The sequence below is a fragment of the Aspergillus multicolor genome (genome assembly GCF_047715735.1).
Source record: "Aspergillus multicolor strain CBS 133.54 unplaced genomic scaffold BDW74scaffold_6, whole genome shotgun sequence".
Classification (NCBI taxonomy): Eukaryota; Fungi; Ascomycota; class Eurotiomycetes; order Eurotiales; family Aspergillaceae; genus Aspergillus; species Aspergillus multicolor.
The window spans coordinates 320,616-335,525 of NW_027395957.1; the positions used below are offsets into that span (position 1 = coordinate 320,616).

General features: G+C 52.7%; 5 protein-coding genes across 5 annotated transcripts; 3 read left to right on the forward strand and 2 right to left on the reverse strand.

Annotated features, from left to right (window-relative positions):
• Positions 1-607: 607 nt before the first annotated feature.
• BDW74DRAFT_148734 (cation-translocating P-type ATPase) lies at positions 608-4,750 on the reverse strand. Its single transcript, XM_073723766.1, has 13 exons — positions 4,566-4,750; positions 4,438-4,511; positions 3,833-4,369; positions 3,508-3,778; positions 3,199-3,439; positions 2,787-3,130; positions 2,457-2,730; positions 2,333-2,392; positions 1,808-2,270; positions 1,689-1,745; positions 1,566-1,635; positions 1,317-1,506; positions 608-1,246 (listed from the first exon to the last, which is right to left on the reverse strand). Exons 1-13 carry the CDS (start codon positions 4,733-4,735, stop codon positions 818-820), a joined length of 3,180 nt encoding a protein of 1,059 aa, XP_073585918.1. The 5' UTR covers positions 4,736-4,750; the 3' UTR covers positions 608-817.
• A 760-nt stretch (positions 4,751-5,510) lies between these two features.
• Positions 5,511-6,073, forward strand: BDW74DRAFT_148735 (uncharacterized protein). Its single transcript, XM_073723767.1, has 2 exons — positions 5,511-5,566; positions 5,641-6,073. The coding sequence occupies exon 2, from the start codon at positions 5,748-5,750 to the stop codon at positions 5,931-5,933; it is 186 nt and encodes a 61-aa protein (XP_073585919.1). The 5' UTR covers positions 5,511-5,566; positions 5,641-5,747; the 3' UTR covers positions 5,934-6,073.
• Positions 6,074-6,307: 234 nt separating this feature from the next.
• Positions 6,308-7,192, forward strand: BDW74DRAFT_189729 (uncharacterized protein; the record flags this gene model as incomplete). Its single annotated transcript, XM_073732044.1, has 2 exons — positions 6,308-6,574; positions 6,641-7,192. The coding sequence occupies 2 exons, from the start codon at positions 6,308-6,310 to the stop codon at positions 7,190-7,192; spliced, it is 819 nt and encodes a 272-aa protein (XP_073585920.1).
• A 1,841-nt stretch (positions 7,193-9,033) lies between these two features.
• Positions 9,034-9,779, forward strand: BDW74DRAFT_148736 (uncharacterized protein). Its single transcript, XM_073723768.1, has one exon. The coding sequence runs from the start codon at positions 9,042-9,044 to the stop codon at positions 9,546-9,548; it is 507 nt and encodes a 168-aa protein (XP_073585921.1). The 5' UTR covers positions 9,034-9,041; the 3' UTR covers positions 9,549-9,779.
• A 1,084-nt stretch (positions 9,780-10,863) lies between these two features.
• BDW74DRAFT_175978 (uncharacterized protein) lies at positions 10,864-12,987 on the reverse strand (the record flags this gene model as incomplete). The annotated part of the gene is made up of 1 exon (XM_073728476.1): positions 10,864-12,987. One exon carries the CDS (start codon positions 12,985-12,987, stop codon positions 10,864-10,866), a length of 2,124 nt encoding a protein of 707 aa, XP_073585922.1.
• Positions 12,988-14,910: the final 1,923 nt, after the last annotated feature.

The window sequence follows — 14,910 nt, forward strand, 5'->3', positions numbered from 1 at the left end:
TGATGATGGAGGTCCGCCGTTCCAGCACCCCTGGGGCATCTGCAAAGACTCTTTCCGGCATTGCGGTCTTCAATCCAAACGCTTAACACTCGCCAACCCTTTACCTTGTCCCTGTATCACTATCAGGACTTCGACGGGGTGGTTGCAATACCATTCACGAGTGGACGTTCTACTCATAACTAATGACCGGTGCAGGTGATGCCCGACTGAAGCTTGAGGGTATTGTGGTGGCAGAGCTAACCTCCCTGGTCGTCCATTTGAAACTTTTTTCCCTCCTGTGACTGCATAGGCAAAGGCTAGGAAATGACTATCGCCCTGCCAGCAGCCAGTGGTATGTATACTCGGCAAACTGATACCGCTTAACCTGAAAGTCAGGTTGGCCCCAGTCTTACTGTTGGCTGAACACATGGTTCTCTGCGCGTGTTCCACGGTTGACTAGGTGGACAGGCTCTGAACTGTAAGGGTCTTGAGGGCTATATCGGACAGGGTTCAAACCAGGCTAGGGACCTCGTGAATGTGGTTTATATAGCTAGATAGGGACAGACGAGGTAGGTGTAGTTAGAATCTCTTGCTACTCGTACTATAGGGTCATGAAACAAGGAGCATTGATATGACTGCATACATGATTGGATTTACGTATTGCGCTCAAACTTACTATATCTAACCTTTCAAGACTTTACCATGTATTTGGGTGTATATATCACCGGTCAACCTACCGCTGCTATGGTTCTCTCCCTGCACGGTCGTAGTATGCAAAATCCCCTCTACTGATTTTCCCATGCAAGGTAGGTATGCTACCTATTCCCCCGGCCATGGCCTACCACGCAACCCTAGCCACCAACCCTCCAGGCCGCCGTCGAACTGCGAACTTCCGCCCCTCATCCAACAGCAACAGACCAATTCCAAACGCAACAGGAAGAAAGAAGTGCTCGACCGGAACGACCGTGGTGCCAAGCGAGTCATGGAGGTCCGGAATATACAAGAAGAGAAACACGATACACAGCGCAAACAGCATGGCCGGGAACAAGAGCAGATTCTGCGTTGCGGTATTCCCGAGCGGCGGCTGCTGGAAGATACTGAGGCGGCGGGTGCGCACGGCGAGCAGGTTGAAGAACTGCATGAAGACGAGGTTGACGAAGTAGATTGAGGATGCTTCGTTTGCGATCTGCGTTACGTGGGCTGGATCGTATTTCGCGTCTAGGTTGCCGTAGCGGAGGACCATTGCGCTGAAGGGGACGCCGTTGCGCTGGGTGAGCAGAAGACCTTTAGCCACCCGGGCTGCAGGGTATGGTAGGATGAGAGGTGTATGGACGAACCTGCATGTACCAGAAGGCCATGAAATAGGAGAGAAAACACTCGTATAGCCCGATGAAGAGGTATGCATGGCCGAGGAGCCGCGTGTCGACCAGACGGTCTCGCTTTGGATCTCGGGGTGGGCGGAGCAGGAGGTCGGATTCGGGCTTTTCCCAAGCGAGGGCTATTGCGCCGGCGCAGTCGGTTAGACAGCTAGGACTGCGATTTAGCTGCTGTGCTTTTGCTGTAACGGTTTTGGGTGGGATTTGTACCAGATTATGATCATCAGGAAGGAGGAGAGGATCTGTGGGATGCCGAGAACAACGTTCGTCACAACGGGCCCTGATTCCTCTCCATCAGTGTGACGGTCAGAACGGGGTAGACAAGTCACTTACACAGCTCACTGAAACTCCCCGCGGGGAGGAGGTAGATGACCGTTTTCTTGAGGTTGTCTAGAAGCCAGCAAGTTAGTCTAAGAAGATGCCGTATTCGTATTCTTGGATTGGTCACATACCATAAACCAGTCTTCCATACCGCACAGCTTCAACAATGGCTGAAAACGAATCCAACAGGACAATATCCGCGGCCTCGATCGCGATATCCGAGCCACTGCCCAGCGCAACCCCAACATCCGCTGCCCTGAGTGACGGCGCATCGTTGACGCCGTCTCCCGTCATGGCTACAATGTGGTCTCTGGCCTGGAACTCCTGCACGATGCGCAGCTTCTGCTCTGGCGTCGTCCGCGCAAAGACGATCTCATTATATGTGCAAAGGCGGTCCCAGTCGGTGGCAGAGAGGTTGGCGAGCTCGGGCCCGCTGAGTACGATTGAGGTGGTGGTGCCGGGTAAGCATGTCTTGTCTTTGCTGCCACGATCATGGTCTAAACATGTGATGTCGTCTATGAGTGAGGGGGTTGCTGTGATGATCCCGCATTGGATGGCGATGGCTTGGGCTGTGAGTTTGTAGTCGCCAGTAACCTGGGATCGACCGCCGTGTTAGCAGAAGCCAAAATTGTGGATTCGGACAGAGTGGAACAGACCATCATGATGCGGATGGAGGCCTTTCTCAGGGTATCGATCACGCCGGGTATCTCGTCTCTCTGCTTAGGTTAGCAAATTCTTGGGGAGGTCGGTATCGACCAGAATCATGGAGTGAAGTCATACCGGTGGGTCAATCAAAGCTAAGAGCCCAGCAAGAGCCAATCCGTTCAATGCGGACTGAAGGACGGCTTTATCATCGCGTGAAGCTTGAACATCCCGAATCCACTCGTCCGAGACGGCCTTTTGCGCCAGCAGAATCACTCGTTTTCCCATAGCTGACCACCGGTCCTTGACAGCCTCAATTCTCCGGCGGTCTCCCTGCGAGATGTTCTTACCTTCACTGTCGCTGGTTACCCTTGGTAAGAGTATATCCGGAGCACCCTTAATGAGCAGATATCTGTTCGTCCGGGTTAGCTGCGGACTTCGAAGGCCAATGAGCCGGACATAACCTACCCTCTACCCAACTCTCCGTCAAGAGTCGACCTTGCTACTCGGATCATAAACTTATTCTTACTGTTGAACGGAATGTCGAATTCTGTTTTCCACCGTGTACGTAACTCGCTTACCGGACCAAGAGACTGCGAGAGCCGCAGGATCGCCTGGTCTGTGGGGTCGCCAAAGATCCTGACGGCATGCAGAGGGCGGTCCATGGTCGTGACATCAATTTCAGCTGCGTTGCAGACCCCGGCGGCGGTGCGGAGGAGCCGGACTGAGTCGGATATGGGCATCCGTAGCAGATTCTCTGTGGTATATTCTTCTCCGCTACCAACGAAGCAATCTGTGACGAACATCTCATTCTACATATCATCAGCTTCGAAAGGCGGATAGTATGGTTGCGAGTGAGAGATGCTCATCTTATACAAACCTTAGTCAGAGTTCCTGTCTTGTCCGAGCAAATGACCGAGACCGCGCCGAGGGTTTCCACCGTCGACAGCGACTTGCAGAGAATCTTGTTCTTCTTCATGATCCCCGCGGCTATTGTCAGACCCATAGATATTGCGATAGGCAAGCCCTCGGGGATAAAAGCCACGCCGACGCTGACGCAGCTGACGATGAGGGCCGGAACGTTGATGAAGTCCGGGTGGTCTCGCCGCAAATACGCAGCCCTAATCGCAGAAGGGGTTCAGCGGGTACTATGGAACCAGACAGAGCGGCTGAGCCAATGCAAACTCACCAGATGATGATAATGATGGTCACAAAGAGTACGACTAGCGAAGCGATAATCAATACAAAGCGGAGAATCTCCCTCTGCATAGGCGTCATCTTAGTCCGCCTCCCGCTAGAGAGACTGGCGACGCGCCCGAACACAGTATCGTTGCCCGTGGCCACGACTATACCGAGACAAGCCCCAGAGACACAGTACGAACCCTGCAGGCCAATGTTGTTGGTCTCGAGGTAGTTAGAGTGCGTAGACTCGACCGTGCCCGAGATGGGCTCGGATTCACCTGCGAGGATCAGAATGGCCCCTTCGGATGGAAAAGGAAAGGCTAGGCACGCACCCGTGAGAATTGACCTATCGAATTTCGCATCAGCAGAGACCTGAATATAGCGCATGTCAGCCGGCAGTTTATTTCCCTGCTTCACCTGGACGACATCGCCAGGTACCAGGTCCAGCGCACTAAGAGCCGTCGCCATCCCATCGCGCAAGGCAATACACTGATCCGGCAGCATGGTCGTAATAGACGCCATAACCCGTGATGAGGACCAGTCTTGCCATGCGTTGAAGGCCGCCTGAATTGCCCAGACGGCGACCAGCACAATGGCAAGCGCAAGGTTGGCTTCAGCTGGAGGGTCACCGAGCGGTTTCCACGCTATAAACACCAGCACAGCGCCGCCGAGGAGGATACTACCAAATCCCCCAAAGATATAGCCCATTGTGATGCGGAACCATGGTGAAGAAGGGGGCGAGAGCTGGTTTCGTCCGTGCTTGACGAGCCGCTCGTTGGCTTGGTGGGCTTGTAGGCCGTTGGGCGAGCTCTCGAGACGGTGCTGCAGGTCTTGAACGGAAATCAGGTGGGAGTCTAGTTCTGCGAGGTCTAAGATGAAGAGCTTGGTTAGTCGGGGGCCATAAGTCAAAGCAGCAGCGCCACCGGGTCGCACTTACTTCGGAGATGTTCGTTCTCCTGCTTGCTGCCTCGAGCTTTCCCGGCAGCTTCAGCATCATCGACCTTGAAGGAGCTACACTCTCATCAGCTTGGTTGATCCTGTCTTCCCTGGGGAAAGGACACCAACAGGGACCGGTAGGTTATAGGTAGCAGATTCCCCGGTGCAACGACCCGCCCATGACCATCGCTGCAGATGGACATGGTCGAGTCGCGGCGGCAGATTGTGCGCATCTCATTGCGGTGGACTGCATCTTCTGCAATACGCAGATGGCCTTTGTCGAAGTTCTCGTCGTGCATGGTGCGTATCTTGCGAGAGAGTGCGAGTGAAGATGAGCCATCCTAGCAGCATCGCGTATCCTTTTATACCTGTAAAGGGCAAGTCTCAGCTATCTCGGTGTCGGACCTGGTGTTGGAGGAAGAAATAGCTCACTTGGATGCGCGAATATTTGGAGCCAAAAGGTGAGTGTACAGCCCCATTGGAGTCAACAAAGCGGGAGTGGGAGGTGCTGTTTGTCCACTGGTCCAGAAAAGTGCCGCATACACTTCGACACCAGCGTCCCTCAGCTGCCATTACAGATCAATCTCTCAACGCCAACGGCTAACTCGACCTTCCTACTTACTCTTACTTTGATTATGCTGCTGCCTGCTTAACTGCCACCTTATGCGTCCTTACCTATCCCGCTGTCATACCATCAGAGTGGGAAACCCCATAACACCCGCAACATAACGACACGCTTGCTCGGCGCCACAGCGCTCATTTTCTTTCGGCTTTTCAACAGTCCGGCTCGTCTCCACAAGTTTGTTCCGCCGATATGGAAGCTTGACTAATCCCAGGTCGAGCACCCCCCGTCGTCCGCGTAGCTCCCTGAGCCAAAGCGGAACCCGAGAAAAGTCGCAAGACAGGCAATTGACCATTGTCTGGAGTACGTCTTGGTTGGTCTGTGCTGCATGTAACAGTGAGAATGCACAGACTCTCTTGAAGTTCTCAACTCGATATATGGCTATTCCCGGGGTATCTAAACGCCGTGCATATATTAAAGCGCGTTGGGGGTGGTCAAAAAAAAGAACTTGCTTCCCAAAGGTTCAAATGCGGCTAAGCCCTGAAAGAATTCTTTACTCCAGTGGAAAGTATTTTTTCCTCTGTTAACTTTATTTCGATGAGCAGGGTAGACCAAGTTACGCTAACATGTCCGCTGTTACAGGCATTGTTGTCGAGTACTCCTTACCGGATCAAGTCCTCAAATGCATCAGCGCTGCCCAGCATATACCTACCGCGCACCGTAGAGCGAAGACAAGACGTCAGAAGGAAATGCACAATACCCATGTCCATTCAAATCATTCGTCTCGGGGTCTCACCGGGATAATACCTCCAGTGGCATCTATACTCGGACGCTTCACTCATTTCTTCTTCCTACTTTTCCCCAGACGGCGGCTGATGTACACTCGGTCTCTTGGAACGGACTGGGTCTCCGTAGCAGCGCACGCCGTCTGGTAAATAACTTTGCTGGGCGTGGGGGCTCGTGGACGTCAGGGTTTATCATTTGTAGGTGTGCGGTAACGTCTTTGACCAGGGCCTCATGTGCTCTACGAGTAGAGGAGTGCTAGGAAGTGTATGATAATACTGCATAGAAAAGGGGCAAAAATCAATATATGGCAAAGTCCTCTCTGGAATTGTTTCCAATTTAGCGGCTGAAAACCCACTTCTTGCAGAAACAGAGAGAGCCACTCTTTGTACCACCATACCGTACCCTGTCCATATCTCATCCTACTATTTCCTCTCTATAGAAGTAGCGGTGTGTGCAGTTATAAGTCCATGTAAGCACCCTTTCATTCCAATCACTCCCCTCACCACACGTTCCCCTTCCGACCATGACCGAATCATCCGCTCCCTGCGTTGCATGCAGCTGGACACCGGCCCTGCAAAATGATTGCCTGTACACAAGCCACGTGAAACTCTTTTACGCCGCAAGCAGACGTGGCGTCTGGTCTGTCGGCTCCGACGTGGTACTGAAAGAACGGCCTGACGAAGGTCCAAAGACTGAAGTGACGACGCTGAAGTTCCTGGAAGATAACTACCCTGATATCCCAGTTTCATGGGTCTTGTGTGACTGGGTCGACAGTGACAGTCGGTACTTTGTGCTGCAGAAGCGGATGCAAGGAATGACGCTTGAGCAGGCGTGGGAAGAGTTTACGGGGGCCTAGAAAGTGGCTATTGCGGATCAGGTTGTGGGCGTTCGTCAGAAGCTGAGGGCTCTCACGGCAACGGCGATCCAGGGAGTCGGTTCAGGGCCCTGCTACCCAGCCCTGCTCTTTTCCGACAGGGGACCGCATGGGCCGTTTGACTCTGATGCGGAGCTTTGGGATGCGTTGAGTGCAACCCTCCAAGCTCGGGGTCTCCCTCCGCAGGTGTTGGAGAATCTAAAGAAACGCCTGCCCAAGTGCGTGCCATATGTCCTCACCCACTGTGACCTGAACCTGGGGAATATCATGGTTGAAGATGGGACCCTGGTCGGGATACTCGATTGGGAGTTTGCAGCCTATTATCCGGTCTGGTATGAGTACGTCTCGGCGTCGTGGGGGTGGACTGAGGACGATGCCGAGTGGAAAAGATTGCTGCAGAAGCGGTTTGATGCACATGGTGACGGACATGAAGATGCGAGGAGTTTCTGGGTGGATTTGCGTTGTCTGAGAAAATATCCTGACTTGGATGAGAATGGTCAAGAGGTTTTGCAGAGGTTGTCTCAGCATAATTGAAAGCCAAAACTATGCAGCATAGCTCCATCCAACAAAATCAACTACTTACCGCCAAGAACTTACCTTGCTTAGCATCTGTTATTTGTTATGCCGGGAGGGCGGGCAATAGATGATTTCAAGGGAGGAGCAAACATTATCGGGGTCGGGATATCAAGGTTGCTTTGTCCATGTAGGTACGTCCTTCCAATTCTGAAGCCTCCGCCTCAGGCCCGCCGGACCTGTTTCTTTCTTAATATAGCACTCCCACCTTTCCAACGACTAGGTACGAGAAATGACATGCTACGAAGTTTTCTCGAGAACTTTCTCAAATCAAATCTTAGGGAAAACAACGCTAACAATACGGCAAGGACCCGTGCCTGGGATAAATAACCTCGACGACGCTAACACTTCAGACGCGGGCAGCAGCAACACACCCATCGGTGATCCCAGCCTCCTCCGCCCCCGCTGGAGCAAAACTATCAAGACAAAGGCCCGTAACTCGGAAACACTCGGTCGATACCAAAATATACTCGGCTCTGTTCCACGATGCCCAGGCGATGACTTGGATCGAGAGCAGGACAGACTGAGCGAACGCATAAACGATGTGACGCGAAACAATGGCCTCTGGGAGGAGGCTTACCGGAAACCCCAGCAAGAGCAAGAAGAGGAAGTCTTGGACTAATTTGTCAAACTCTTGCTGGCTGAAATTGGTCCATACGGACCTGATCCTGGTCAGGAAGCTGCCGACAAAAACAGGCCTTTTCGCCAAATGTCGCCGCATAGCTGTGCGAGCAAGCGATCCAGTCCTGGTATAGGACCTGGTTTACGACAGAAAAAGGATCTAGTCATGAGTTTCTTGCTTACTGTGGCGCCTACGGTGATTTGAAGCTTGGAGTCCAACACTTTCTCGACTTAGACAAGCCGGGACTCTACACTACGGTATGGATAAGGATGGGAAATGGGTGACGTACGATGGATAGAGGATCTTGGCCATACCGCCTGACTATTCGCCAAAAGGGACATTGCCACTGTCTCGCATGAATTAGTGTTTCTGCTAGACAAGAACGGGACGTTCACAAACCTGCGGTTTCCCTCAGACCCTGATTGGGATGATGTAAAGACTAGGGTTCCAAACTGTCTTACCTCGGGGCCATCGAAGAGCGCGAAACGCATATTCGCCTTCCATTACAGCCCTGTGCATGACAATCGATCACCTAGTACCCTATACCGCCCAAGATACCAGTGCCAGAATTGGTCGAAAACTTACCAGTGACAATTAGCCGTCTCGGCTATCCGTACTGTATCTGCAGAGAATAGGCCTCCTCCCTCAAGCTGGCAGTGCAGTGATATTCAGGTTCTCGAAACTCCAGGAGCCCCATCTTCAAGACCCTGAATACTATGTTTTCAGCTGGATCCATTCGGCTCCACCACCCCGCAATTTTTGATTACTCAACAGCCCAGGTTTTGCCCAATAGTTAACGGCGAACTGGTATCACGGTATGTTGATTACTGATACTTCAAAATCAGCCCTACAAAGTGAGACACAGGGCCCACCCAACTCGCCACGGATACTACCTATGCTTTCAGAAGAACATCTTCGAATGGCAACAAACGTATCCATCGTTCAGCTTTGGCTTGCTGGCCAAGCCTGTTGCTTTAAATGATTAGTCGATAGAGATGAAGCAGCGATTGCGGCTTCAAGTATAAATACGGCTGCAACGAAGCAAGACTCTGCTACCTTTGTATCACAACCCAAGTCTGATCCCAATTTACTACCATACGCCGCCTTTCAAGAGGTTCTCCAAACTCAGTACGTTTTCCTCTCTGTAGGCTCGCAACGACACACAGCTAATCGCTCACAGCCACCAAAATGCTCACCAAGAATTTCATTCTCCCCCTCGGCCTTCTCGCCACCGCCGCCCTCGCCAGCCCAACTCCCGAGGTCGCTGACATCACGGTCCCCGAAGTCAACACCACCGACACCGACTCCGTTTCCCTTACCAAACGCGCCACAGGCGTCTGGCTCGACCTCTACGGTAGCGGCTCCTGCGCCGACAGCTGGCGCCCAGAGCCGCAATCTGGCTGGGTGTGGAGCGGGCAATGCAAGAACTTCGACTCCTTCACGTACGGCGCGCGTGCCGGCGCCGTCGACAAGTCCCCCGACGCCTGGTGGAACGACCAGTGCACCTTCAAATTCTGGGAGAACGCGGACTGCCATGGGCACGCGACTGTGCACCACCTGTCCGACTCGATCAAGTGGAAGAGCGGGACTTGGGGCGCGCCGTACCCGACGTATGAGTGCATTGCAACGTCGAACAAGGCGGACGGCACGTTTTATTTGGGCAATGGGGCGGCGAGTGTGCTTATGACTTGTTAGGTTTGGGGGCTGAGTTAGGTCACTTTCTGGAGGAGGCGAAGGTACTCTATTTCTCGTTGTTGGTGGAAACTGAAGTGGGTAGCCTTCATCATTTTTGTCTCCTTGGAACTTTGGACGGATCACTGGCCCTCTACTTCTGGTTTGAGCCCTGCTTTGCCCTATCGGGTTGCGGTTAGAACCACATAGTTAGAAGAGAATGCATGAGTTATTCCCTTCAGCTCAGGGAATATTGGTAACCACCCTCCTTGGTTTGCCGCGACAGTAACAGGTACACTGTGCTATATACTCTGTATAACGGACCCGACACCTAAATCGTCAAGCACACTCTCCACTGGTATTATAGTACATTGCTTAGCAGCCGATTGGAATATGCGTTTCCCTGCCCTGCCCCCTAAGTCTGCCCAAGGGATATTGTAAGTTAGCGGCATATTACAGGAACTATCAAGCTTAACCCTGGCAGTATTCTTATAGTCTAGATCACCTATTAGCCATGGGTCACCTACCCGTGAGCAGAACGGTATGAACACCACCCTGACACGCACCTAGTAAAGAAGATTCCTCCTGCACATGCTTGAACACCGGTATCTTCTCTCCTCATCTGCTTAGGGTCTTCTCCGCATGTCAATTAGAGTGGATACTGCTGCTGGACCTACCTTCCTCTTTAGGGTATGCTCTCTGGCAAGCGATGCAATGCGATATCGACTGTTTGAGCCGGCTTCACTGGCTTTTGCGGTGCTAGGGCTGTCACTTGAGGCGTCGTGGGCCAGGATGTACCTAAGTATCATGTGCACTGAGAGTTTTACCGTTCCATTTCCCCTACCATGCCATACTTTGTGGATTGCTTTTGACCTGAAAGGAACGTTGGAAAGCCGTCACGACGCCCTGTTTGGAGATATAATGATCATCGTTGGAATCCGGTTGTTTCGGTTCCAGGATATGGTCATTATATCAGACTCTTTATTGGGGGTGTGAATTTTCTTCTTTTCTTTGTCCCTTTGTCCCTTGTTCGTGTGTACAATAGGCATGTCTATATCGAGGGGCAGCCTTTCTTTCAGATAATATCGTCATTGCATGATGTGCACAAAGGTGCGGTATTCCGGTCAAGGCAGATGTCGAGGTCGAGGCCAGGTATATAAAGGCCCTCAAGGCCGCCGCTATGGTGGCATTCCTATCCATCCATCAGCACCACGAGCCTTGGATACCAACCCTCTCCACCTCATCTCATCTATCCAGATCTAGAACAGCCCTTCTCACCTCCGAGTCCACAGCCCAGCCAAGGAAGCCAAGCCAAGCCAGCAACTCCCCATCGCCATGTCTACCTCAAACTCCCAGTCCACGTCCACGCCCACATCCCAAGAGACCAAGCACTCTGCACAGTGTGCACTAAACGGCTTCCTGGACCTCTAACAGCTCCCCACAGGCTTCGAGAACTGGACGATCGACACCTTCCGCCAGGCACCGGGGGGGCGAGGGATAAGGGGCGCGCCCGAGCGCGAAGCCGACGACCAATGGTGCTGGAGACCAGTGCTTGACGGTTCGTGTTTGTCGACATGGCATTGTGGAAGATGGTGTAGGTGCCGACATCAGTAGAAAAGTCCCAGCCTCCGATGGTAATCACGCGCTTCACATTGCCAAGCGCGGCAAAATCGTCCATCTGCTCCTCGATCGTGGAGATGTTGAATGAAAAATCGCTGTTCAAAGTGGCAAAAGACATATGGATATGAGTATACGAACTCAGATCCATATCGGTAATTCGCGTCCGCATGCAAGGCCGAGACAGATCATAGCCCTCGAAATAGCCGATTGTGAACGCCTCCGCTGGGGCACCGCTCTGGATGATGTCCGTTCCACGGTTGGAGATGCAGCCATTCGTACCTTCAGCTGCAGTTCCTGGAGCTCCCGTTGTTGAATTGGTGGGCGTGCAAAAGTCTTCGGTAATTCCACACTGGCCCCAGATATCACAGCAAGCGTTCAGCGGGCAAGGGTTCAGAGAAGACAAGTCTGTGCCATGGGGGGCGGTCGCGGTGCCATTCACCTGAGGGCCACAGACAGCATTCGAGATAACACTTGGCATGGGGGTCCACCCGGAACTAAGACATATATTTGCCCCTGCAAGGATCCGATCACAGCCAGTCCAGCCCCACGTCTGGGTTTTGTAGCTCTCGATTTCGTCAACTGTTAGGTCGTATTCCGCCGCAAGAGCCGCACAGCTATCCCCTTTTTGCACCTGGTAACTATAACAGTTTCCATCGTCGTCAGGTTGAGGAGAGAAGTCCGGCAGTGCCCCCGATGAGCAACAGACATGTTCTCCAACGGTCAGACTGGAGCAAAAAGTAGAGCTCGGGTTGTAAGTGGTGAAGTCGGCCCCAGAAATTCCACACTCGGCTGCGAGCGTTGCACAGGTATCGCCGGAAACCACCTGCACAGGCGAACAGGTACTGTCTCTGTCATGCAGATGGGAGTGTGAATAGCCGTGCTTGTGACTGGAAGGAGGGGCACGTCGAACTTGTCGGGTTGGAAGGCTGCTGGAGTTGGCAGAGAACATTGGAAGAGGGAACGTAAGATCAAGCCAGCTCTTAGACTGCTCCAAAGAGTCCACGCAACTGCTATTGCGCCAGCCCTGGACAGCTGTGTGGGCGGCAGCGAGGTCTCCCGTGCCACTTACAAAGATACCCATGACATATCGGACACTGCTGCTGCCGCAGCGCTGGGCAACCAAAGTTTCCGGCAGCCCTTCATCCCGGATATAACGCACCAGATCCTTGAGGACAGGCGCAAGTAAGCTATGTCTGTGGATACCGGCACCGGTGTAGAGACCAATTGCAATGCCATTGGAGTAAACAAAGTTTATCGTTTCGTTGCAAGGGGCTGGATTCATGAGCTCATACACATACAGCTGCTCCAACGCAGCCAATGCATTGGTAGTATTGCCATTTTGGCTTCCTGCGTTCCAGGAAAGGTTCAAGGGAGATGTGACGTTGGCCATATATGGCAATGGTGGACATTGATCGGAGGCCACGGTCCAGTTCAGATAAGCGTTCAAATTGGCGGTGCAGCCGCGGATGCGAGTGGAGTTATCAACGGAGGTAGAGAGAGACAAGTCCAGAAGCATAGGCTTCTCGCATTGCGCCACCGTGTCGAGCCGACTATGCAATGGCCAGAAGCTCGAACTCAGTCCCAGGGTCGAGCAGCTCCAGGAGCATGGGTCGGGGAGGAAGTCCCACGGCCCCGACGGGGTGAAGTTGCCCGCCAGCACCGCAGCTTTGAGGGTGGCGATGTCAGGTGCGCTTTTTGTTTGAACAACTTTGCGTGTGCTAATGGGATGGTCATTCAGGAAGGACTCCATTGCCTGTTGTGCACCGCCTGTATTGACTGTCGCTCCAGGCTGGATGAAGCCAAGAGTGGCAACCAAGGCAGCGGCAGTCGCCAGAAGCTGCATCCTCAGGAATATAGGTACAGTTGTGAAAGAAAAAGGTCGAAAAATAAGGAGAACCTAGTAAGTATAAGACATGGGAGAAAGAATGGACGGTCAGCCTTGCAACAGGCGTATCAACAAAAGGAAGGTCAGAGTGCTGGCGACAAAGGCAGAAGGTGGCAAAAGCTCGCTTTATCTGAGAAGGCACCTCTGCCACCGGAGATGGCCTCTCCCTTCCCCTGCGGATAGCGGCATCGTTCGATTTCCTATCGATACGCGAAGGGCGAACTAGTACGCTCAATGGGCCGGGCTCGAAGTTCTGAAAGTCAAGCTAATCCACCAGTAAAAAGTTCATCACTGGAAGCGAGATGGCGACGGGTATAGCCCGGGCTCCGGAGATTATCGCCCGGCCGGAGGAAACTGATCCCCGCCTATTCAGTCCTAGTGATTGCTGCTAAGCTACGGTAGTCGAGCCTCGCGAACCCAGTGTTCATTTTTCTACTCTCCACTCCTGTTGTGTTCCTGAACAGTCCCAACCATTCGACCATGTCCGCTTCTCCAACTATGGTACGATGGAATCGTATGGCTAACGTATTACTTTTAGCTGTTACATTGCGGCAATTTGGAATCCAACAGATTTGTCCTATCTACCAGTTCCACAATGCACCGACCTCGGGGACTCTCAGAGAAGGGGTTTCTCGGTGCTCCGGCCATGGAAGTGGTTGGCCTCACGCAAGGACCGTTTATAGTACCTCAAGCCCATTCCTAGGGGCAATATCTTACAGCAGCATTCGAACAATCTCCGGCACTTCTTCTTTATCATGTGGCCATCAAGTTGTCTCTCGTTTCTCCTTGCACTGAACCTCTTCATTGGACAGGGCCAGGCCGCCATCTCCGATTTATTCAATCTTTTAGAAGGCGAGGGGGATTGTGATCCTATTGTTGATACACTGGACGACATTCTGCAGGATGTGCAAACCCTAGAAGGCAGTTTTCGTCAGGCTCTTACAGTTGCCGAGGTTGAACCGACATCAAAAGATGGTCAAGTGGCTAGGAAATTGCTGGAGGCTTGGTTTGGTTTGGTATCCTAGTCGGGGAAAACGGAGAATTTGACGACGACGTCGACGCGTCCGTGTTCAAGCAGCTGGAAGGTAGGCGGTCTTGTATGAGGCCACAAATCCGCGGACAGACTAATGTGCGTCGATTATTGCAGATATAAGTGAGCGACTTGACAAGTTTCTTGCGAAGCAGGGGCTCACGGCGCCGGTAACGCCTCCTACTCCTAACCTTCTTTGCGACGGTACAGGATTTGTCAAGTACGCGTGGGACGCGGACCTGCTGCGATGGAACGAAGCCGCGACGCCTCCGGCCTATGAGCCAGTCATGGTTGGCGATGAAGCGGTGCGACTATGGCAGGCCTATTTGAAGACTCCTGACAATGCACCCTTTCTATACGACGAGCTCCGTACCTGGTACAGCTTCAATGCGAAGTTCGCGGATGACAATGTTTGCCGGACAACAGATGGGAATATCGCAAGTGGAGTTACAGTAGCTGGTCGGAAGCCCATTGACACACGCATTAACGGCATATTGTTTGAGGAAGACAGCGTTGCTCCGTTGATGGTAATGTGTCCAGAAACCCTGGCCCATACCGGCCGTCTGGCAACTGCCGCTTCCGACGCAGACCTCAACAATGTTGGGTATACCAGAATCGAACACCTTTCCATTGCGGTCCTTGCGCCCACCACTCTATTCCAGGAGATGATCCACCTGGTCTCCTACTGGAGCGAAGCTGAGGGAGGGCAAATTGTGGACAACGACGATTACGTGACAGACTATTCGTGTGAGTGCTTCGCAGCTTTCGTATTCGAAACGAACTTGCGCTAATTCACAACCTCTCAACAGACCTTCCAGATGTTATGATAACCTGGACCTATGGCGTCAGAG

What these genes read in the sequence shown, in the direction of transcription:
- BDW74DRAFT_148734 (XM_073723766.1), bottom strand. Translation starts at nt 4,735, where the DNA reads ATGCACGACGAGAACTTCGACAAAGGCCATCTGCGTATTGCAGAAGAT. An exon ending in ACCATCATTATCATCATCTG is followed by an intron (nt 3,440 to 3,507) that starts GTGAGTTTGCAT and finishes TTCTGCGATTAG; the next exon opens with GGCTGCGTATTTGCGGCGAG. An exon ending in CCTCCATCCGCATCATGATG is followed by an intron (nt 2,271 to 2,332) that starts GTCTGTTCCACT and finishes GGTCGATCCCAG; the next exon opens with GTTACTGGCGACTACAAACT.
- BDW74DRAFT_148735 (XM_073723767.1), top strand. Translation starts at nt 5,748, where the DNA reads ATGCACAATACCCATGTCCATTCAAATCATTCGTCTCGGGGTCTCACC.
- BDW74DRAFT_148736 (XM_073723768.1), top strand. Translation starts at nt 9,042, where the DNA reads ATGCTCACCAAGAATTTCATTCTCCCCCTCGGCCTTCTCGCCACCGCC.